Source organism: Micromonas commoda, chromosome 10 (assembly GCF_000090985.2).
Source record: "Micromonas commoda chromosome 10, complete sequence".
In the NCBI taxonomy this organism is placed as follows: Eukaryota; Viridiplantae; Chlorophyta; class Mamiellophyceae; order Mamiellales; family Mamiellaceae; genus Micromonas; species Micromonas commoda.
In genome coordinates, this window is record NC_013047.1 from 913,378 (window position 1) to 934,250 (window position 20,873).

At 63.7% G+C, this 20,873-nt stretch overlaps 14 protein-coding genes across 14 annotated transcripts; 6 read left to right on the forward strand and 8 right to left on the reverse strand.

Moving 5' to 3' along the window:
- Window positions 1-82: 82 nt before the first annotated feature.
- On the forward strand, window positions 83-1,567 carry MICPUN_62089 (major facilitator superfamily; the record flags this gene model as incomplete). The annotated part of the gene is made up of 1 exon (XM_002508520.1): window positions 83-1,567. One exon carries the CDS (start codon window positions 83-85, stop codon window positions 1,565-1,567), a length of 1,485 nt encoding a protein of 494 aa, XP_002508566.1.
- A 59-nt stretch (window positions 1,568-1,626) lies between these two features.
- MICPUN_113832 (hypothetical protein) lies at window positions 1,627-2,591 on the reverse strand. The gene has a single exon (XM_002508799.1). It carries the CDS (start codon window positions 2,521-2,523, stop codon window positions 1,651-1,653), a length of 873 nt encoding a protein of 290 aa, XP_002508845.1. The 5' UTR covers window positions 2,524-2,591; the 3' UTR covers window positions 1,627-1,650.
- Window positions 2,592-2,980: 389 nt separating this feature from the next.
- Window positions 2,981-3,541, forward strand: MICPUN_62091 (predicted protein; the record flags this gene model as incomplete). The annotated part of the gene is made up of 1 exon (XM_002508521.1): window positions 2,981-3,541. One exon carries the CDS (start codon window positions 2,981-2,983, stop codon window positions 3,539-3,541), a length of 561 nt encoding a protein of 186 aa, XP_002508567.1.
- A 106-nt stretch (window positions 3,542-3,647) lies between these two features.
- Window positions 3,648-4,510, reverse strand: MICPUN_102807 (predicted protein; the record flags this gene model as incomplete). Its single annotated transcript, XM_002508800.1, has 2 exons — window positions 3,648-3,707; window positions 3,977-4,510. 2 exons carry the CDS (start codon window positions 4,508-4,510, stop codon window positions 3,648-3,650), a joined length of 594 nt encoding a protein of 197 aa, XP_002508846.1.
- A 702-nt stretch (window positions 4,511-5,212) lies between these two features.
- Window positions 5,213-7,009, forward strand: BBS1 (bardet-biedl syndrome 1; the record flags this gene model as incomplete). Its single annotated transcript, XM_002508522.1, has 1 exon — window positions 5,213-7,009. One exon carries the CDS (start codon window positions 5,213-5,215, stop codon window positions 7,007-7,009), a length of 1,797 nt encoding a protein of 598 aa, XP_002508568.1.
- A 62-nt stretch (window positions 7,010-7,071) lies between these two features.
- On the reverse strand, window positions 7,072-7,918 carry MICPUN_62094 (ribosomal protein L44; the record flags this gene model as incomplete). The annotated part of the gene is made up of 3 exons (XM_002508801.1): window positions 7,072-7,321; window positions 7,558-7,625; window positions 7,741-7,918. 3 exons carry the CDS (start codon window positions 7,916-7,918, stop codon window positions 7,187-7,189), a joined length of 381 nt encoding a protein of 126 aa, XP_002508847.1. The 3' UTR covers window positions 7,072-7,186.
- Window positions 7,919-8,324: 406 nt separating this feature from the next.
- MICPUN_109064 (Drug/Metabolite transporter superfamily) lies at window positions 8,325-9,583 on the forward strand. Its single transcript, XM_002508523.1, has one exon. It carries the CDS (start codon window positions 8,397-8,399, stop codon window positions 9,468-9,470), a length of 1,074 nt encoding a protein of 357 aa, XP_002508569.1. The 5' UTR covers window positions 8,325-8,396; the 3' UTR covers window positions 9,471-9,583.
- A 78-nt stretch (window positions 9,584-9,661) lies between these two features.
- MICPUN_62096 (predicted protein) lies at window positions 9,662-10,413 on the reverse strand (the record flags this gene model as incomplete). Its single annotated transcript, XM_002508802.1, has 2 exons — window positions 9,662-9,985; window positions 10,258-10,413. The coding sequence occupies 2 exons, from the start codon at window positions 10,411-10,413 to the stop codon at window positions 9,662-9,664; spliced, it is 480 nt and encodes a 159-aa protein (XP_002508848.1).
- Window positions 10,414-10,736: 323 nt separating this feature from the next.
- MICPUN_102810 (predicted protein) lies at window positions 10,737-12,836 on the forward strand (the record flags this gene model as incomplete). Its single annotated transcript, XM_002508524.1, has 1 exon — window positions 10,737-12,836. One exon carries the CDS (start codon window positions 10,737-10,739, stop codon window positions 12,834-12,836), a length of 2,100 nt encoding a protein of 699 aa, XP_002508570.1.
- Window positions 12,837-12,898: 62 nt separating this feature from the next.
- Window positions 12,899-13,960, reverse strand: MICPUN_62098 (predicted protein; the record flags this gene model as incomplete). The annotated part of the gene is made up of 1 exon (XM_002508803.1): window positions 12,899-13,960. The coding sequence occupies one exon, from the start codon at window positions 13,958-13,960 to the stop codon at window positions 12,899-12,901; it is 1,062 nt and encodes a 353-aa protein (XP_002508849.1).
- Window positions 13,961-14,100: 140 nt separating this feature from the next.
- MICPUN_62099 (Drug/Metabolite transporter superfamily) lies at window positions 14,101-15,378 on the reverse strand (the record flags this gene model as incomplete). The annotated part of the gene is made up of 1 exon (XM_002508804.1): window positions 14,101-15,378. One exon carries the CDS (start codon window positions 15,376-15,378, stop codon window positions 14,101-14,103), a length of 1,278 nt encoding a protein of 425 aa, XP_002508850.1.
- A 367-nt stretch (window positions 15,379-15,745) lies between these two features.
- On the reverse strand, window positions 15,746-16,894 carry MICPUN_102812 (predicted protein; the record flags this gene model as incomplete). The annotated part of the gene is made up of 1 exon (XM_002508805.1): window positions 15,746-16,894. The coding sequence occupies one exon, from the start codon at window positions 16,892-16,894 to the stop codon at window positions 15,746-15,748; it is 1,149 nt and encodes a 382-aa protein (XP_002508851.1).
- A 304-nt stretch (window positions 16,895-17,198) lies between these two features.
- MICPUN_62101 (hypothetical protein) lies at window positions 17,199-17,755 on the forward strand. Its single transcript, XM_002508525.1, has one exon. It carries the CDS (start codon window positions 17,220-17,222, stop codon window positions 17,652-17,654), a length of 435 nt encoding a protein of 144 aa, XP_002508571.1. The 5' UTR covers window positions 17,199-17,219; the 3' UTR covers window positions 17,655-17,755.
- MICPUN_62102 (hypothetical protein) lies at window positions 17,717-20,671 on the reverse strand (the record flags this gene model as incomplete). The annotated part of the gene is made up of 1 exon (XM_002508806.1): window positions 17,717-20,671. The coding sequence occupies one exon, from the start codon at window positions 20,669-20,671 to the stop codon at window positions 17,792-17,794; it is 2,880 nt and encodes a 959-aa protein (XP_002508852.1). The 3' UTR covers window positions 17,717-17,791.
- Between the last annotated feature and the right edge of the window lie 202 nt (window positions 20,672-20,873).

A 20,873-nucleotide genomic window follows, 5' to 3' on the forward strand; every position in this document is an offset into this window, starting at 1 on the left:
GTTTACGCGCCGCGGCCCCCCCTTCCCGTCAGAGGCGGAGCGCGAGACCGGCCGCCGGGGAAGTACGTAAAATCGAACGGCGATGCCCTTCAAGGTTGCCGGACACAGGGAACGGAACCCCCGGGTGCAGTTCGGCGGTCAGGTGAAGGTCAGCCCCGAGGATGTCATCGAGAAGGTCGGGTGGCGGTCGGGGGGCTACCAGCAGTTCCTCCTGCTGGTCACCTGCATCACCATCGCGAGCGAGGCGGCTGAGGTGGCGCTGCTGTCCCTCATTCTGCCCCACGTCAAGAACGAGTTCAACCTCACGAACTGGGAGACGGATAAGGTGGCGATGTCCATCTTCGCGGGGCAGATGTTCGGATGCTTCGTCATGGGGGCGCTCGCTGATTCGTTTGGGAGGAAACCGTGTTCGATCATCGCATCGGCGCTCGTGGCGGTGGGGGGATACGCGAGCGCTCTGGCGGACAGCACCACCGCGCTCATGATCTGCAGGTTCGCGGTTGGCCTCGGCGTGGGTGCCGCGTTCGTCCCGGTGGACATGCTCGCGGAGGCGTGCCCGGATCACGTCCGAACCACCAGGACGCAGCTCGCGAACTTGTCCTTCTCGGCGGGCGTCGTCGCCGTCACCGTCGTCGGCGCCGTGATCCTGGAGCCGTGGGGTTGGAGGCTCCTCGCGTTCGTCGCCGCGGTGCCGCCCACCGTCGCCCTCGTGATGGCGTTCTACCTGGACGAGTCCCCCACGTGGCTGGCGGATGTCGGGCGCGGATCGGAGGCGAAGCGGGCACTGGATCGGATCTGCGTGGAGAACACGGGGTACCCGCTGCCGGAGGGACTCCATATCGTGGGGGAGAGGGAGGCGGGCGGGGGCGCGACGATGGACGTCGCGGAGAAGGGCGTCGCGTCGGCGGGCGGGGGAGCCGGGGAGGCGTCGGCGTGGTATAACCTAGCCGGGAACCTGGTGAACCTCTTCCGCACGGTGTGCCTGTGGAGCCTGGCGTTCGTGCAGACGTTCAACTTCTACGGTCTCATGCTGAACGCGCCGGTGGTGTTCAGGGTTAAGCAGTACGCCGACGACGGCGTGACCGAGCTGACAAACAGGGTGGTTTTTGATTACGCGGCTATCCTCATCGTCAACTCTGGGGACCTGGTGGGGAACTTCTCCGCGCTGCTGGCGCTGAGGATGAAGACGAACCCGAGGCGCGTTGCGGCGGCGTGCGCGGCGATATCCGTCCCGATGCTGTTCGTGCCGCTGGTTCCTGCGCTCAACAGTCACAGATGGGGATTGGTGTTCCTGATGCTGGTCGGGCGGATCCCCGCCGCTCCTATTGGCTCCATGTCGTGGATCCTCAACGCGGTGGCTTACCCGACTCTGTTCCGAGCGACCGGTCACGGTTGGGCGAACGCGGTGGCCAGGTTCGGAGCGGTGACCGCGTCATCGATGTACTCGATGCCCGCGGCTCTCTCCATACCCATCCACGCGCTGGCACTGGTGGCTGCTATTCCCGCAGCGCTTTTCATGCCAGCCGGCGCGCTTGAGCATGATCAAAGCCCGAAGGGTCGACGGTGAGATCGGGGGGCGATGCGTTCTCCGCACCCCATGAAGTCATTAAATTACGATGGCTTACGATGGCTAGGCTAAGATTAGTGTCTCTATTCAATTTTCGACGTAGTTATCTTGTCACGACCACACATGGCACAATATCGAATCCGAACCTGTGAACTTCGGCACCACATGATGAGATTGGTGCGTTTACCACTATCAACCGGCAATGCCTCGTGACAGTGCGATCCTCGATGAAGGATCGCGATGCCCTCCCTATGAAAGTGCGGGTATCTGGCCGAGTGCTTCTCGTCGCCGTCGGATTTCAACCCCCCGAAAAGGAGCTCGCCACCCTCGAAATGCCCGCCGAGGTTCACGTTGAGCGTCATCTCGGCGTCGTCGAAGTGATACGCCAGATCCACGTCCTTCCCCGCACCCTCCGGCTCGTACCGCACCGTGAACGATCTGTGGTGGTCGAGCGAGTCGGATCCGTTCGCCATCTCTCGTTCGCCCCCGTCAAACAGCGCGGCGGCGACTGGCGATACGTATCGCTCCAGCAGCGGCGTCAGCAGCTCGTCGTACATGCCGAGCTCGTACAGCAACAGACCGTTCTTGTTCATGGTGTTCGGGTGGGCCCTCGGCATATCGCTCCGCTCGAAGTGATCCAACTCTTCGCGCATCAGCTCGCAAAACCTCGGGGTCAGCGCGGGGAAGGCGAACACTCCCCTTGGCCTCTGTCGAACAACACCCGCGGCGGCTTCTAGCAACGCGTCCTTGCTCCTGTGGGTCCTCGCCAGCTCGGCGAGCTCGATCCAGCGCGGGTCCACGAACTCATCCCGCAACGTGTAAACATTCGGGTGCAACGGTCTGTAGTTCGCGGCTATGAACGCCCGCCTCTGCCTCGCGGCGGCGAAGTGGCCCCGGCGCCGCTCCAACTCTTTCTCGAGCTCCTTGTGTACTTCGCGCCTCCGGTCGTCCGTCATGTCCCCGACGAGGTCCGGATGTGCGGCGTCGAAGCCCGACGAGGTACCATCGTACGTCACGTGGCGACCCAGGGACCTCACGAAGAAGTTATCCGTGTAGTAGCAAGGGCACAGGAACTCCTCCTCCATCCAACGCCCCGAGGTGCTCGCGGTGTCTGGTGAGTTAACGACCGATGCCGAGGGGCTGAGTGCGGCGAAGCTGTTGGTTCCGATCGCTCGCGCCCACGCGACGACGCGATGCACGACGATGCGATAGTTTGTTGACACGCGCGCACCCATCATCCCATGCCCGAGATGTGCTGCGAGCGCCGGCGTGTGGTGGGTTGCTTAACGCTTTTCATTTTCTGAGGTTGGTTTCCCCCGGCGTGCCTTCGACAAAATACACCGTCGGTAACCCTGGTAGCTAACCCTGGTGGCGTGATCACTATCCACCTGCACCCGGGCGACCGTAGCGACCATGGAGAAGCACCACAAACTCCGCCGTCCCGCCGGCAGCTCCATCCACGCCTGCAACATCTGCGGCAAGGAGGGGCACCAGGCGGCGCAGTGCACCAATGGGACGGTGAATTGGGCGGCCAAGTTCGGCCCCGCGTGGACATCCGATCTAGACGCAGTCAAAAAGGAGCCGGACTACAAGGATATCGCGGCACAGGCCAAGGCGTTCGCCGCGAAGAGGCTCGCGGAGGAGGAGAAGGCGAAGCGGAAGGCGGAGGGGCTCGACGTGGACGAGGACTCCGACAAGGAGGCGGATCACGACGACGAGGGCAAGGCGGCGAAGGATGGGAAGAAGGACTCCGGGGACGACGACGGCGACGGCGATGAGGACGGCGCAAATAAGAAGCGCGCCAGGGACGACGATGACGCCGACGAAGGCGACGACGAGGAAAAGGCCGCCAAGGCCAAGAAGGAGGCTCCCGCGCCGGCGTCTGACTGGAAGGTGTTCTACGACACCTCGGGCAGACCTTACTACCACAACGCAAAGACGGGAGTCACCCAGTGGACGCCTCCGACCGCGTGAGAAGACGTTACTTGTAGACTGGGAGATGAAAAACATCCATTCACAAACTAAGCCAAGTTCTATTAGCGAGATCTAATACGCGTGCGCGCTGACGACGTCGCGCTGGTCAGCAGATCGCCTTGATGAATTCGTGGTGCTCCTCGTTGAAGTGTGCACCGAGCTCCTCCTGCGACGTGGACGAGAGTATGGGTGAGACGAGCTCGAAAACGATAACGATTCCGATCGAGCAAACAGCCAGGAGAGAGGCGGGCAGTGAGACGGAAATGGATCCGGCCAGAGGCTTGAGTAAGTGTCACTCAGCGCCATTAGGTAAGCTTCGGTGGAAAGAAGACCAGTAATACTGAGTTGTGTCTCGTCATCTCCATTCCCGTCGACTGCGCCGTCGTGCGAGAAACTGGTTCGGGAAAACAAACGCCGGGAGACGCGCGCGCGCACCTTGGTCAACCACTTGTAGTCCTTGTACCTGGACTCCAGCTTGAGGGTTCCATCCAGCCACTGCGCTCGATGGTAAAAGTTGGTCCCCTGGCCGCCCTCCTTGCCGTCGGCTCCCGTCTTGGCCTCGTAGAAGTGACCCAGGGGTGCGTTACCCACCAGGTAGGTCTCTATGGAATCACCCACCGCCTCCTCCATCGCCTGACGCGCCACGTCCCTCATCGTCTCCCCCTCGACGTGCTCCCGCCTGGGGAAACCCCACTGCCCCGTCTTTGCATTCTGCACCACGAGGAATAGGAACTCGTCCAGCCTCCGGTGCATGGTCCGCTGGTCCCCGGTCTTGTCCGCCTCCGTCTCCCTCGGCGCGGGTTCGAAGTCCTCCCCCTGATCCCGCTCCTCGAACTCCGCTTTTGGGTTGACCAGTCCCTCGGGCAGCTTCTTGAGGAACTTCCGCCTGCGCTCGTCGGACCATTGCTGGTACTCAGCCTCCCACGGCTCGGGAGGCGGCGCGACCATGGGGAGGCGTTCGACGATCATGTTGCCGAAATACGGGGTGGGTGCGACCGGCACACCGATCGGGCGCGAGCCCTTGGAGTTCAACCGGCCGTGCTTGTGCCTGACCCACGTCGCCAGCGACGACGGCTGGCGGATCGTCGACGATGCTCCCTCGCCGCTCGTCGCGCACAGCGCGGACGATACCCACCGAGCGGCGACGGAGTCGGCCGTGGACGAGGAACCTGCGGCTCTGCGCGCGGCGTCGGTGATGACGCGACGAAGCATGATTCGATCGACGCTCGATCGCTGCGCGCGCCAAGCGCGACGCTGATTGGAAGTTGCCCTAGAGCTCGCAGCAAAATAGCGGCTCGTTGATGACAGCGAGCCCGTTTAACCCTATTTTGCGCGATTCTGAACTGTTTGGTCACTCAAGCAACATCCGGACGAACCCCGTAAAACTCTTACTGTTACACATACAAGAAGGAAATCCGAATTAGCGGCAACACAACCAAACCACACTCCCGTTTTGAAAGCAGCGGCAGAGATCCAGGGGACGGGGGGATGGTGTACGCATACGACAACGATGGCCGGGCCAGGTCGAACCAGGGCCAGTACCCCGGCGTGAGCGCCCCACCCACCACCTCGGAGTACCAGCACGCAAACTACAGCAACTACCCGGACGAGGAGCGCGAGCGTCAGATAGCGGAGCAGCAGTGGGTGCAGCAGCAGGAGGCCGAGCGCGCGATGCGCGAGCAGCAGGCGGCCCAGCAGGCGGCCCAGCAGGCGCCTCCTCCCCGTCAGGTCAAGGATAAGAACACGCCCGCGTGGTTGGAGGCGTGGCAGGATCCGATGGCCGGCGCGGACGCTTTCAGCTCATGCATCTGCACCGCGGATCTCGCGGGAGACGGAGAGTTTAGGCTGGTGGTGGCGACCGCGATGAAGAAGATGAAGGTGTGGAACGGCACCAGCCTAACGTCCGAGCACGATCTGCTCGAACCGCCCGTGGCCGTGTGCACCTTCTACCCCGCGGAGCCCAAGTCCCCCAAGCGACCGTCCCTGGCAATCGCGGCGGGGACGCACGTGTACATCTACCGCAACCTACGCCCCTACTACAAGTTCACGCTCCCGGCGCTGACCGTCGATGAGCAGGAGATCGAGGTGTGGAAGATGGTGAGAGACGGACAGATCGGCCCGAAGGAAGCGTTTGATGAACTGGCCAACATAAGGGACGCGGGCGTTTCCCTCACCTCCAGGTCCCTGGACCTGCTCGCGATGGAGGATGGCGCCGCAGGCGAGGTGGAGCAGTTGAGGGCCGCGTACTGCGCCGCGCAGGCCCCGGAGCAGCTGCAGCACTTCACGTCCATCACGTGCATGGGGAGCATCAAGAAGAACATGGACGAGTGGGACGCGACGTCGTGCCTCTTCGTCGGGACCGAGTCGGCGGAGCTCTACGTGCTCAACGCAAACGGCAGCGCGGTGAAGACGACGACGCGGCTCCCTTCGGTGCCGGTGTTCGTGGCGTCCACCGGTCTGCTGGACGTGGACTACAGGATCGTGGTCGCGTGCAGGGACGGACGGGTGTACACAATCAAGAACGACGAGCTGTCCACGGTGGTGATCGAGCTAGAGACGCAGCCGTGCGGCTTGGTCAGGACCGCTAAGCAGATCCACGTGGCGTGCATGAACCAGGTGATTCACTGCTACCACGCCAAGGGGAAGAAGGCGTACTCGCTTTACCTTCCCGCGGAGATCACGTGCATTGAGTCGATGGAGGTGACGAGGACACGGGCGGTGCGTTGCCTCCTCGTGGCGCTGGCGAACAACGAGCTGAGGGTGTACAACGAGAAGCACATGGTGAGCAAGTTTGACATGATGGAGCCGGTCAGGGGGCTGTCCTTCGGCAGGATGGGACGGGAGGACAACACGCTGATTCTGTGCACAAAAGGGGGATGCCTGCAGGTGAAGATCATGCCGCGGCTCGCGAACCTGGAGGCGGTGTCGCAGAACGGTCCGCCCCCTGAGCAGGATATTCCCCTCGCCGTGCCCAAGAAGACGAAGCTGTACGTGGAGCAGACGCAGCGGGAGAGGGAGCAGGCGGTGGACATGCACCAGGCGTTCCAGAAGGATCTGCTAAAACTGAGGCTCAACACCGCGCGCGCGTACGTCAAGGTGATGAAGGACGGTCAGTCACCGGTGAACGACTCGTTCGAGGGGGTCACGGTGCGCATCCAGGCATCCGTGCAGGGCCTCGGGCCGCTGTTCAAGATTCGCGTGCACGTCGTCAACACCGGCACTAAGCCCGTGTACGACGTTCCAATCTTGCTGGTTCCCAGCGACGTCGACATGTACGATCTGGAGGAGGTCATCATGCAGTGTCCCGCGCTTCTGCCGGGTCTGCCCTGGATCGACGCGGTGAAGTGTAGGCAAAAGGACCCGGCGGCGGGTGCGGGCGAAATTCGAGTCATCGTCGCCACCAAGACGAGCCCGGTGCCTCTCATCACCGCGCTGATCAAGATGCCCCTCTCGGAATTCCTGGATTAGACTAGTCGCCGCATAAATTAGCGCATGTAAAACAAGTAGGCGGACGAAACGACAGACGCTCAAAAGTTACCCCAAGACTCAAGGTATTACAAGCAGCTTCCTAATCATCATCCCGACAAACGGAAACTCTCATCAAGTCAAACCCCCACTAGAACGCAAGCGCAATAAGTGCGACGTTTACTGGTAAAGACCGCCCTTGCCCTTCTTGTCACCACCGATCTCGAAGTGCTTGCAGCGCTTGATGGGGTGCATGCACACAGCCTTGCAGGTGTTGCACTGGAGGCGGAGCACAATCTTCTTGGTGGTCTTGGCCTGTTGAAATACGCGCGCGCAGGGGGGGTTTTGGTCAGCATCTGAGGGTCTTCTCCGCGCGGACTGGCGACAAAATATCGGGCGGAACGCAGACTCGATGCCTACGATTGGGTCTGGGGGGCAAGATCGAGCTCGATTCGCCGCGTGCGAGCCAGCATCAGCACGGGGAGACCCGCGCGTCCCCAGCCCACCAACCCTAGAAAAAAACCAGAGATTTCCCTGGCCACGACACGCACCTTCTTGTGGAACACGGGCTTGGTCTGACCACCGAAACCGCTCTGCTTGCGGTCATAACGCCTCTTACCTGTGATGGCGGGATCAAGAAAAGTCAGTCGAGGAGTTCGCGTCGGTCGCCTCGAGGCAGAGGCGGGGTTCCGGCACCCGTCGGTGCGTATTTTATTCTCGGGGATGAGACTCACCCTGCGCGTACAGCGAGGCCTTGCCCGTCTTGTACTGCGTCACCTTGTGGGGCGCATGCTTCTTGCACTTCTTGCAGAAGCTCTTCTTAGCCTTGGGAATGTTCACCTGAGACGCGTGGGGGAAGGGGACGGTCGTCAGCGCCGGTCGCGAGGTGAGAACGGAGCAACTCGCGGCCATTTGGCGAAAGCCCTAAAACGACAGTGGAAAACCCCTCGATCGTCGCCGAAGCGAGACGCGCGCGGCCGTTGCGACGGGCGCGACGCTCCCGAAACGCGACAGCATGGGGGGATCGCGCATGAGCAGGTGACGCACCATCTTTACAGATCCCCTAGTTTGTGGCGGCACGTAGCTGCGCGCCTTTGAGAGGGCGTCGACTCGAGGGTCGCCCGGTATATCAGGGTCACAACCGCGGAGAAAATTCGTTGGCGACCCGACCACACTTTTGCAACCGACCAAATTGGGCCCATAACCACGTCGATCGGCAGCGGCTCTTTTTTTCCAGGCCGCTGGGCGGGGCTCGTTTGTAACACCTTTTTGTTACAAAATCACCGGTTCGGGGACGTCGTGCGGCCACTCTCGAAGACGACGAGTCTCACAGCAAGACCCGTCGGGACATCTTCGGAGCGCGGACGAGGCATCGGCACCGTACGCAAACATGAGCGACGGGAAGGCCAAGGTTGAAGGGATGGGCGACACCAACGAGGACAGCAACAACGCCGCCACCTACCTGTGGAGGTCCACGCGGGTTCTCGGCATCATCCTCGTCTATTGCGCCATCGGCTCGCAGCTGTCGGTCGTGAACAAGGTGGTGGTGACCTTCATCCCGCTTCCTAACTTTATTCTCTTCTGCCAGTTCACCGCCACGACGTTGATGCTCCTCCTTGCGCACTACACCGGCATGGTGGAGGTGGAGCCCCTGACGTGGAGGATCGCGGGAATCTACACGCCGCTCGTCATCACCTTCTTCGCGCTTCTGTACGCGGGCATGGAGGTCATGAAGTACGCGCCGCTGGAGACTTTCATCACGGTCAAGTCAATGACCCCCGTACTCTTCAGCGCGTGCGAGTACCTCTTCCTCGGTCGCGCGCTCCCCAACTGGAAGTCCTCCTTGGCGCTGGTGGGCATCGTGGTTGGCGCCGCCGCGTACGTCAAGGTTGACGCGTACGCCTCCGTCAAGGCGTACATGTTCTGCGGCCTGTTCCTCGTCGCCGCCGTGTCCGAGGGTCTCGTGGCGAAGACCACGATCGAGAAGGTGCCGCTGAACAACTGGTCTCGTTCGTACAACATCAACATCCTGTCCATGCCCCTCGCGATGGCGCAGATGCTGCTTGCCGAGGAGATGCTCCAGATGGGTGAGGCAAAGAACGAGTGGAGCACCAAGACGATCACCCTGCTGGTGGCGTCTTGCGTCATGGGTCTGGGTATGTCTGTGGCGACGATGTGGATCCGTGAGGCGCTGTCCGCCACCTCCGTCTCCGTGGTGGCGACGTGCAACAAGTTCATCTCTGAGCTCGTCAACTGGTTCATCTGGAACAAGCACACCACCTCGGACGGCCTCTGGGCCGTGCTGATCATCATGGTTTGCGGTATCTTCTACGAGCAGGCGCCGCTCCGCGTGCCAGGGCAGGGTTACGTCAGGGAGGAAATCTGTCCTTGCCTGCCCAGGTCGTGGCTCGGGTTTACGCCCAAGGTGAGGAAAACCGATGGCGGAGCATACGGCGCCATCTAAACGGCAAAGAGGGGGTTTTGCGGAGAGGGGCGAGCGTGCGTTCGGGGGTTCGACGGCTCGCCTGTCGAAACATTTCGTAGATATTTCCATGGTATTGACAAAAAAGCTTTCGTAAAACGTTGCGTCGTCTCTCGTTTTGTCGTGTGGCGCGTCGCGCGGCGTGGAACTCAAAGCATTGCTGATGCACCGCGTCACTTGATGGAGATCTTCTTGGGCTCCGGGTGCTTGGGCGTCGGCTGCTTCTTGACGTCGATCTGCAGAGTGCCGTTCTCGTACTTGGACTCAATCTTGGAGAAGTCGGTGTTCTCGGGCATGCGGAGCGCGCGACTCTGAAACGAATGAAACTCCCTCCTCTCGGACCGGTGCCATTTCTTATCAGGTGATTCCGACTCTTCGGTTACGCCCTCATCCTCACTGACGCCGATGCGGATGATGTTACCGTCAACTTCGAGGCTGATGTTCTCCTTCTTGGTGCCGGGCATGTCGGCCTTGAGGGTGTATCCGTCCTTGTTCTCCTACAGGTAATGAAAGTGTAGAGGTCATTAAGGGGTTGGACGCGAGAGATGGAAAAAATCACTCTATCTTCGGACGTGGAGAAACGAACAACGACGTATCGGGGCAGGAAGATACCAAGAAGAGCGTGGAAAGTTGACGAAGACAAGGGAAGGGTGACTTACGATGACGTCGACGGCGATGATCTTGGCCACGGAGCCGCTGGGGTGCGCGACTGGACCCGCGCCACTAGCGACGAGGGCACCTCCGGGGAAGAAGTTGGCGAAGAACTGACGAGAAAGGACCGCGGTGAGGGAGCGTTGTTGTTAGTGTATCGGGGAAGCATCGGAGTGTGAGAGGCCTGGGAAGGGGTGCGCACATCGTCTGCCTCGCGGAACGCATCGCGGAAGAACAGGTCGCTGGAGCCACGGACGAGAGGGGAGAGGGCCATAGATGTCGGTGAGAAGTTCAGTTGTTGGGAGAGTTGGTGGTGGCTTCGCGCGTGCAGGCGTGCGTGTGTCTTTCGTTGTGAGTCAGAACGACAAGGAAGTCTGACTGCGCGAGCACTCTACGAATCAAATTCCTTGGACGAGTCGGCTTCGTCGAGGGGACAAAACTCCGCGGCTGCACCGGCAACAAGAAAACAGCAGGAATATCCTCTCAAGGTGTCACACTCGCAGACTCGCCTGCCGGCGTTAACCTCACGCTTTTTGACCGAGGCAGTCAGAGGTCCACCTCGCCGGACGTGCGCGTCAGCGCCGCTCGAAGAACGCGATGAGCTCGCTCGTGGACCTCCCCGAGCATGTTGCGCTGCGAGTCCTGTCTCGCCTTGACTCGCGCGACTTACGTTCGCTCGGCGCGAGCTGCCGTGCGTTCCGCGAGCGCATGCACCACGACGGGTTAAGCTTGGTGGAGGCGGGCGCAGCCGAGGCGGTCGCGGCGCGCTACCCGTGGCTGGGATCCCCACGGGAGAACGAGACCTGGCTTTCACTTCTACGCTTCGCCGAACACGCCGAGCTCGCGGGCCTGCCCTCGATGACGGCGGCGCAGGACACCACCGTCATCGTGGACGCGCGAGGGGCGGTGCATGTGTGGGGGCCCGTCGTCGACGGGGAGTCGAGCGCGCCGACAGAGCGCGACGGGGAGGCCCCGACCGAACTGACGAAATTGGGAGAACTGTGGCCCGTCTGCACTGGACGCGCGCTCACCGCGGCGGCGGGACGGTGCTTCAACGTCGCCGCCGGGGTCGGGTCGTCACCCCTGACCGTGCTGAGGAACAAGGACGGCATCGACATGGAAATAGGGTGGTATAACCGCAGCGCGGACGCGGATTCCCCGGCATCCGCTTCCGGTCGACCGCCGCTGAGTCGCACGTCATCGTCGGAACGGTTCGACACCCCGGGTCTCGTGCGACTGATGACCCCTCCCAGGCGCGGCGCGTTCGGGGGCCAGCGCGTGGTTTCAGTCGCGGTTGGGACGCTTCACGCCATCGCGGCGACAGAGAGCGGCAGGGTGTACACGTGGGGCGGGGACGCCAAGGGGCAGCTCGGTCACGGATCTATCCGTGACAGCGTCGCGCTGTCCAGGCTGTCGCTCGGTGGGTCCCCGGGAGGTAGCGGGGGTACCCCGGGCAGGGCCAGGAGGGACAGGCGTCGCAGCGAGAGTCCGCGGGGAGGGGGTTCGCCGAGGTCAAACTCGCCGGCAATCGGCGCAGCAGCCGCCGCGGATGAGCGGGAGCAGTGGTCCAGACCGAGGGAGGTGAGCGAGCTGTTTGGTCACAAGGTGGTCGGCGTGGCCGCGTCAGGGGACACGTCCGCCGCGTTCACCGCGAGCGGCTCGATGTACACCTGGGGATGCGGCAGGTTTGGTAAGTTGGGGCTGGGTGACAACATGAACCGCGACGTGCCCACGAGGGTCGCGCTCGTGCCGATTCATCAATCTCCGAGTACACTGGGATCCGTTTCGGTTCCGAGCACGCCTCATTCTCGATCGGTCTCCCCGTTCGTGTTCCCCGGCGCGATGAGCGACACCGAAGACGAGGACGACGGCGACGGCTCGGACGGTTCATCCGACGCGAGCGGCCAATGTAACGCCAATGTAACGCCAATGTCCGATCCAAACTACGGAAAGGTCGTCGGGGTTTGGTTCGGCGCCGCGCACGGGTTGGCGATCACCGCGCGGGGAGACCTCTGGTCGTGGGGAGACGACAGCCACGATCAGCTCGGTCGATTCAGGGAAGGAGACGAGAGGACGTGGAGGCAGCGCGCGTGCCATCCAGGCAGGGTGCAGGTTGACTGGCACCTTTTGGACGCGTCGGTCGTGGTGGACGGATACTTCGACGGTCCCTTGAACGATCCCCCCGATATTAGGTTCGTGTCGGCAGCCGGAGGAGAGCGCCACTCCGTGGCGTGCGACTCAGAGGGGCGCGTGTGGATCGCGGGCGTCGGTGACGGCGCGGGTGATCCGCGCATGCTGTATCAAAACGACGACGACGATCCGACGTTGCACAGGGAGGGCATGTCCCTGATGCGAACCAGAATGATGTGGGAATCGATTGACCCGCGACTGAGACCCTCCGATGACGAAAAATATCCCAGAGTTGTCTCGGTCGCCGCGGGCAACAATCACACCGTGCTGATGACCGATTGCGGCGATATCTGGTCATGGGGTGATCCAACGTATGGTCAGCTCGGTCCCGTGCCGGTGGCAAAAATCGGACCCGATGACGACCCTATCCAGGTTGACCTCTTGGATGAGATCGGGGTCACGATACCACTCGCTCCCCTCGCCCGCGCGTGCTTTGACAGGCCATTCGACCCAAACTGCCGAGAGTCTGCATCGTGTTGGAACTTCAAACGAGACTTACGTTCCTAGCTAGCTCTAGTTTTAGGTTACTATCTGACTGCGACGACAGTGTCTGCATCGCCCGTCATCGTCTAATGTTCCCCGGTCCACCATCTCGGCGGAGGCTGAGGGCCGGCTAGATCCTCCAGGTGGTTGAACACTTCCTCGCGTGCCGTCAGATCCGTGTCTGACGGTTGGATTTGAACACCCCTCGCGCCATACACGTACGTCGCTTCCTCGTCGAAACACGCGCGCAACACCGCCGCCGCGCCCGTCGACGATGCAGTCAATAAACCCGTGACCCTCGCGACGGCCAAGTAGAGCCCCCTCAGCGCCGCCGGCCACTCGCGGTTGATGGCCGTGTCCACCAGCCCGGGGTCGGCGACGCACGCGGTGAACCCGTCGCCGCCCCACCTTCGACGCGCACCCCACGCGTACGCCACCACCGCGGTCTTCGAGCACGAGTACGCCGCGGCGGGGGTGAGCGGCGGTCTTATGTTGGTGGTGTGCACCGCGGCCATCCATCGTCGGATCCTGGCGGACGACGTCGCGCGGTGCGTGAAGGAACCCACCGCGACGAATCGAATGCCCTTCACCCCGAGTCCACGTAGTATCCTCGGCCCCGCCACCGCGTTCACCGCCGCCGTCTCCTCCTCGCCCCACTCCGTTCTCCTCCACGACGCGCAGAACACGCCCGCGCAGTGCACCACCAACCTCACGTGAAGGCTCTTGTCGACCCTGATGTCCTCGCACATCGCGACGATCTGCGCCGGATCCCTGAGGTCTACCCCCACGGGCTTGAGAACGACATCCTCGGGCGCGGCTGCGCGGATTTCATCCGTGACGGCGCTCGCCTCTGCAAGTGTGCGGCACGCGATGACCAGCGCGCCAGCTCCCATGCGCGCGAGCTGGACGGCGACGGCGCGTCCGATGCCCGAGCCGGCACCAGTGACGATCGCCGCGGGTCGACGCCCGTCATCATCGCACTCGCCCAGCCACGCGGGTACGCGCCGTTCCACAGGTCGCCGCCTTTGAAATCGGGCGATGAACTCGCTGTGCAGCAACCACACGAACCACACCACCAGCTCCGCCAGGTTGGCGGCGGACCACATGCGCGTGCCCTGGTTCTTAATCGCCGCCCTCGTCGACGCCATCGCAAGTGAGTCTGAGCTAACATCGTGGTTTCAGACAACTTTGTCACGTCCACAGCACTAAAAGTCGCTACTTATACACGCCCAAAGGCCCACAACGCAATCCACAGTTAATACCTAGCCCCTCACTCCATCCAAAGACTTCAATCCGACTTCCCCGACCCGTCGTCTACACCACACAAGATGGCACCCACCACGAGACCTGCTCCCCCGACGAGGCCCATGAAACCCAACGTCTCTCCAAGGAGAACCAACCCAAACACGGCTGCGAACAGGGGCTCGCCAGCCAGCAGCACCTGCGACTCGCTCGCGCTCACGCTCTCCTGACCCTTGGCCTGACAAACGTCCGCGAGGTAGCCCGGCACGATCGCGGTGAAGGCGAGCACCGCCCACGCCAAGGGGTTCGTCCAGCCCGCCCACGGCGCCGCGACGGTTCCGGGAGCCGCCGTGGCGTACTTGATCGCATCCGCCGCCGCCCACACGCAGTAGAGCACGGCGAGGATGACCGTCTTCCACGCCTGCGTCAGGTTACCCGGGAGCTTCATCTTGGCGAACGCGCCGATGCGGAAGATGTAGAGGGAGTACGCGGCCGCGCCGATGAGCGCGATGATGTCGCCCAGGTTGAGACCGATGGACTGAGCCGCCGCCGCAGCCGACCCGCCGCCGTCGAAGCCGAGGGCGACGACACCCGCGAGCGCGAGGAGGCAACCGACCCAGGTGATGCCCGCCACCCTATCGCCGATCATCACGCACAGCACGGGGGTGAACGCGATGGATGCCTGGGTAAGAAAGGATACCCTGGTGGCGTCGGTGAACAGCAGCGCCACGTTGCAGCACCCCTGTGCCAGGAGGTTCCAGAGCGCCAGCTCACCAGCGGCGAGCCAGAACTTCTTCTTGCCCTCCTCCGTGTTGATGTTCATCGAACCCGCCTCCAGCTCGCCTTTTTTAGCGTTCATGATCATGGGAATGAAGCAGAGCGCCGCGATGACGCCCCTGACGGCGCCGATGGTACCCGCCGACGGGGGGCCGGGCAGGCTGTACACGTACTTGAACGCGACGGAGAGCGACCCGTACGCCGCCGCCACGAAGATGAGCAGCGCTCTGCCGTACCACACCCCGGGAGCACCCGCCGTGTCCACAGTCACCGCCGAGGATTCACTTATGCTCTCCTCGGCATCACCCGCGGCGCGCGCGATGACCGAAGCCACGCGGCGATGGAGGCGCGAGAGAGGTCCAAAGGAAAGCGCGTTATCGCGACGGAGCACGGCGGCGGTGCCGGTGCGACGCACCGAGGTGCATCCGCGGCGCGAGGCCGGCGAGAGGGGCACGGCGACCATCGCATGACGTTGAGATCCAATCGAGGACGCGACGGGAAGCGCGAGGCCGGCGAGGGACACGGACGTGCGCACGAGCGCGTTCATCGCGTCGGGCACGTTTTTCCACAACCCTGATGTGGGTACCAGTCGTTCGGAGGGACCCGACCGCGACTGCAGTGCACCTGGGATTACCTGGCGCGACGAGACCTTCCCGGCTCGATGCAGAGGTGCGCGATTGTGATTCGCGGCTCGCGTGGGTAGTGTCCCCGCGCTTCGGCCTATGAACTTTTCGCGACCAAACCTTTGGACCAACGGCGGCGTTCGTTACGCGGTCCAGCAGTCCAAGCAAAGCGCGTTCACCCCAGATGTCCGTTTACGCAACGAGATTCTCATCGAGTTTACTATTCGAGAAACTGCATCCGGCGGATGTCTCAGGCTATGATGGTAAGAAAGAATGAGGAGGCGAGACGCCTCAGCCGTACCGGCGCGACTCGATCGGCCCCGTGATCGAACCCAGCTCGCCAAAGCCCCCGCGTGACAGCGACAGCGACCTCGCGTGGTTCGCCGCCGCCGCCTGCAGGACGCTCGGGGCGATCATCTTAAACGGCGACAGATCCTCCTCCCGCAGTCCAAACACCTCCTCGCCGTCGTCTTCGACGTCTCCGTACTCGTCTCGCGCGTACGATGAGGCCGCGGTGCGGGACGTTCCCGCGCCTCGGCTCGTCGACGCGGCTCCGAACGCGCGAAGCGGCGACGGCGTGTCAGCCTCCGCCGGGGATCTATTCGCGGGTGACTCCGGGTCGCGGTCGGATAGGGACGCGGCGTACGCCTCGAACGCGTCGTCAACCGCCGGTGACTGGACACCGATGGGCGAGGGCGCGAGGAAGGACGAGACGCCGGTGAGCATGGCGTCGTCGTCCCTGGGCGCGCCGCCCGCGTCCAGCGAAAGCCTGGCGAGCTCACCCGCGAGGTCGCCGCCGCGACGCACGTCGGAGATGATGTGACGCCTCACGCCCTCCTCCTCCTCCTCCTCCTCCTCGTCGTATCGACCGCGGGACACGGGCGGCGTTGCGTTCGCCGCGACGCCGTGGTCCCCGTCCCCCGTCGCGCGCTCGTCTTCACCGCCGTGCGCTTCCGTCTCCTCCCTCTGCCTCTGTCGCATCGCCTGGCGCCGCTTCAGGTACGCGGCGATGGACCGCCCGGTGGACCTACCTCCTCGGTCACCGGACGACGTGGACGTACCGCCGGTGGACGGCGGGGTCCTCCCCGCGGACGACGCCGCGCCTCGCTCGAGCGCGGATGCGGGTCGAGTTCCCGCCCGACCGCTGGGCGATGGGGTCGAGCCGGCGGGCCTGGCGCTCCCGACGGAGGAGGTCGGTCGCGCCCTGTACGCCGCCCGCGCCGTCTCGAGCGGCGTGGACGGGTCCACAGGCTCGGGAGATGCCGATGCCTTTTGCCAAGGTTTGACCGGGGAGCGTCGCGACGCGGAGGCGCCGCTGAACGTCGCCGAGAGCGTGGATACAGCGGACCTGACGCGAGATTCGTGCGCCTTCCTGGCGTGCGTCTCCTCCCACTCCCGCAGCATCCTGTTGGGTTGCTTGGTGTCCGGCGAGAAACCCATCGCGTCCGAGGCAGCGTCGATCCCAGGTGCGGCCCCGATGCGGCGTCGTCGACGCGGTGTGGCGACGGAGCCCGGTGCCCGTTCGAACAACTCCTCGACAGCCAGCTCGTTCCAACGCCACTCCAACGGGCGAAATTCACGAAATTCACTTTTTCCGTTTTTGGCAGGGCAAACAGTCTCAGTGGGTGCCGATCTCCTCTCCGAATCGAGCCGGCCAATCAGAGAGCCGGAAAATCGAAGATCCCGAGACAATTTCATCGTCGACATCCTTCTCAGCGATAGCCACAAGCAGTCGCTCTAGATACGCACGTAACCCTGGAGAAAAATGGCCGCCATGATGTGCTCCTCCGCGATGCTCGCGCGCACGACCGCTCCCCGCTCGTCCGTCAGGTCTCGCGCGGTCAAGTGCGCCGCGGCTAAGCCCGCTCGCCAGGCCCCGGTGAGGAAATCTCACAACGAGTCGATGAAGAAAGTCGCTCCGGTGCTCGGTGGCGTCGCCGCGCTTGGCCTCGCGCAAGTCCTCGCGCCCGCGCCCGCCGCTGCTTTGAGCATTACCGATCCGGTGTTCGGCGACATCGAGGTGTGGCAGTTCATCGTGCTCACCGCGGGCTATTGGCTTGGCATCGAGTACTATCTCGACAAAAAGTACGACGACGATAAGAAGGATTCCGCGTCGATCATGCCCAAGGTGTCCGAGGCGAAGAAGTCCACGTTCGCCGAGGCTGCGGCGAAGCAGGAGGACGGTGGTTCCTCGGAGTAAACGGGGAGACGAGGAGTGGGTGGGGTTCGGTCGATGCTGTGCGTATTAGTCAGCCGCTTCGTCCGGAGATAGCGTTTCGTGTAAAATATTGTTTTCACTGAGTGTTGTGGTAGTATCGGTGACTCCCTCTCCCCAACTCATCGAGCGCGCGCGAAGGGGTTCGCCACCCTGCCCTTCTTCGCCGGCGCGGCGTTCGCCTCGTAACCAGCCTTGACCTTGGCGCTAACCTTGGGGGCGTCCGCGTTCTCGTCAGTCGCCGGCGCCACGGACCTGCGGCGGCCGAGAGGGTTGGAATCCTTCTCCGGCTGCGTCGCCTGGGAGGGCGCGACGTACGCCGCGGGCTGCGAGTAGTGCTGCTGGGGCGCCTGCCCCGGCGTGTCGAGCTCGACGGCGCCTCCGTAGACCCTCGCCGCCTCCACCTCAGCCGCTGCCGCGGCGGCGGCCATGCTCGCCTCGATGAGGTTGGTGACGCGCTCGGCGAGAACGTTTTGAGACATGGCGTTGGCGAGCTTAAGGGCGCCGTGCATCGACGTGGTGAGATTGAGCGCGGATGCGACGTCCGCGGCGCGCGCGGGCCTCTCGCCCTTGCACGCGGCGTGGAAGAGTCGGAGTAGGGCCTTGTCCGCCTCGGTCTGCGCGGCGCGGAGGGCGTCCATGGCGGCGCCGGCGGGGTCGACGTCGTCCCTGAACCCGGCGGTATCCCCGGCGGCTGCCGCGGAGGCGAGGGCGACGCACAGCTGCGCGCGCGCCGCGGCGTCCTCCAGCTCGCCGGAAGAGGAGTCCGGCAGCGCCACGGGCATGCCAAGCGGCAGGGGCGTGAGGACTGGTCGGGGGTGAACCGCCGGTCCGTTGGCGTTGCCACCCACGACGCAGTAGAGAGCGCTCTCCGCGACGGACACGGCGACGGTCCAGTGATGCTCGCCCTCCTGCTGCCTCGCATCCTGGGACCTGAACACGGGAGTCCAGGAGCCGCCAAACTCGGAGGTCCGGACTCGAACGCATCCGTCGCTTGCGCCAAACGCGATGGCGCCGTTACCGTCCTCGACGTGACCGAGCCACGTCAGGGTCGCGCCGGGGGGTAGCGGGATCCTACCCTTGCTCAGCACCTTACCGCCGCTCGCCACGTCGTACTCGGCGAACTCGATGCGCGGCTCGACCCGAAGCACCTTGGGATCGGCTGCGTCGGGGACGAGCGCCGGCGCCGAGGCGTGCCAGGCGACGACGAGGGAGTCGCCCTTGCCGGCGGCGGTGACGGGCGCACCGTCGAGCTGCACCATCTGCCGCTGAGCGCCCGCGTGCGAGAAGACGCGAAGCATGCGGCCGGATGTCAGCGCCGCGACCCAGTCCTTGCCGGTCGCGACGGACACCACGTCCTCACCCACGGGGAGAGTGACGGACCAATCACTCTTGTGCGTCCAGGACTCGTAGGGGCGATAGAAGAGGACGGAAGAACCGCCGCTCTGCTTGGCGGGAGAGGCGAGCGCACAGCCCCGCTCACCCAGGCATCCGACGGAGTACCCGTGGTAGTCGGTGATGGTGGGGATACGACCACCACGGCTGGTGTCGTGGAAGGCCATCTCCACCGAGTTGAAATCACCTCCGGGCTCACCAGTGCTCACGACGGAGCCAATCATGTTGTAGCACAGGAAGCGACGGGTCGAGCCGTTCGCGTCGTTCCCAGCATCATCCTTAGCAGTCTTGGCAGGGACCGATCCCACCTGGAACGGGGGCTGCGGCGTGGGCGCGGCGGCGACGGCGGTACCCTGGGCGCTCTTGGCGAGCTTCCTCTTCATCCTCTTCCTTCGCTCTAGCTCGGAGTAGTACTGCTCCTCGTCCATGTCGCCCATGTCTTCCTCGTCCTCGGACGCGACGTTATCTTCGCCGTCCATGTCTTCGTCGCCCATGCCTCCCGCGAGGGGCGCGAGAGGCTCCTCGGCCTCGAAAAAGTCGAGCTCCGCGGCGTCAACCTGCGCGGTGGGCCCGGTGTAACCCGACGGGGGCACCGGGTTCTTCCACAGGGTCCACTGCCCGTCGCCGTCCACGAGCGCCACCGCGTTACCGGTCTGGCGCCAGCACGCACCGCACACCGTGGACTCGTGCTTGATGAAGTTGATGACCTTCCTCTCCTTGACATCCCAAACGCACACGGTGTGGTCCTTGGCGGAGGTGAGCAGGTACTTGCCGTTGGGCGACCACTGCGCGAGCACCACGTTCTCGCCGTGGCCCTTGCCCTCGCTCCCGTCCTCGGCGATCAGCCTGTGGTTCTCGAGCTCGGTCCAGGTACCGCGCGCGAAGAAGGTGACGTCGTGCTCGCGGCCGGGCACCGCGATCACGGCGCCGTCCGGTCTCCAGCACGCGCGGTTCACCTCGCACGAATCCGGCTCGGTCATGGGCGCGACGGTGGCGGCGAGGACGATCTCGCCGGGCTCCGTCGACCCTTTCTTGCCGTCGTCATCGCCGTCGGACATGTCCGCGTCGTCGTCATCGCCGGCGGCGATCGCCTTGAGCGCCCACACGGTGAGGACGCCGGCGTCGTCGACGGCGCCGAGGAAGTCTCCCTTGGGATCGAACGCGAGGGACTTGACGCACTTGGACCTGGTGGCGAGGTCGAGGGCCACGGACTTGTCGTCCATCTTGACCACCTTGACCGCGTTGTCCTCGCCACCTGCGGCGAGGAAGGTACCGTCGGCGCTCCACGCCAGCGCGCGCACGGGGAGGGTGAAGCGCACCACGTTGGATTCAAACTCGCGGCTTGCGCCCGCGAAGTTGAAGAGCTTGACGGAGTTGTCGTCGGACCCGGTGGCGAACTTGGCGCCGTCAGGGCTCACGGCGAGCACGTTGACGGCATCGTCGTGCTCCTCGGTGAAGCTCTCCTCGATCTCCAGTGTCTCCGGGTTCCTCACGGTCACCGCGTTGTCCGCTCCGCACGTGACGAGGAGCGCTTCGTCGCCGCTGCCGACGAAGGAGACATCGCAGATGCCGGCGACGTGGCCGAAGTTCCACTCGGGCGGCGCCATCTCTCAATCTCGGGCGTCCTCAAACGGCGTGAGCGGCCTTGAGATTCGACGGAGACGAACGTGCGAGAGGCTCGTCCGCACGTCTGAGTGAGTGATGGCTGGTACCCTCGTCTCGATCGAGGAAACCAGTGTTTTTGAAACTCGGCGGATTTGAAATTTCTCGCCTATTTCTGGTTGCGTTTGTATATTTCCTGACTCGTGT

Coding starts and splice junctions, on each gene's coding strand:
- MICPUN_113832 (XM_002508799.1), bottom strand. CDS start 2,523: ATGACGGACGACCGGAGGCGCGAAGTACACAAGGAGCTCGAGAAAGAG.
- MICPUN_109064 (XM_002508523.1), top strand. CDS start 8,397: ATGAGCGACGGGAAGGCCAAGGTTGAAGGGATGGGCGACACCAACGAG.
- MICPUN_62101 (XM_002508525.1), top strand. CDS start 17,220: ATGGCCGCCATGATGTGCTCCTCCGCGATGCTCGCGCGCACGACCGCT.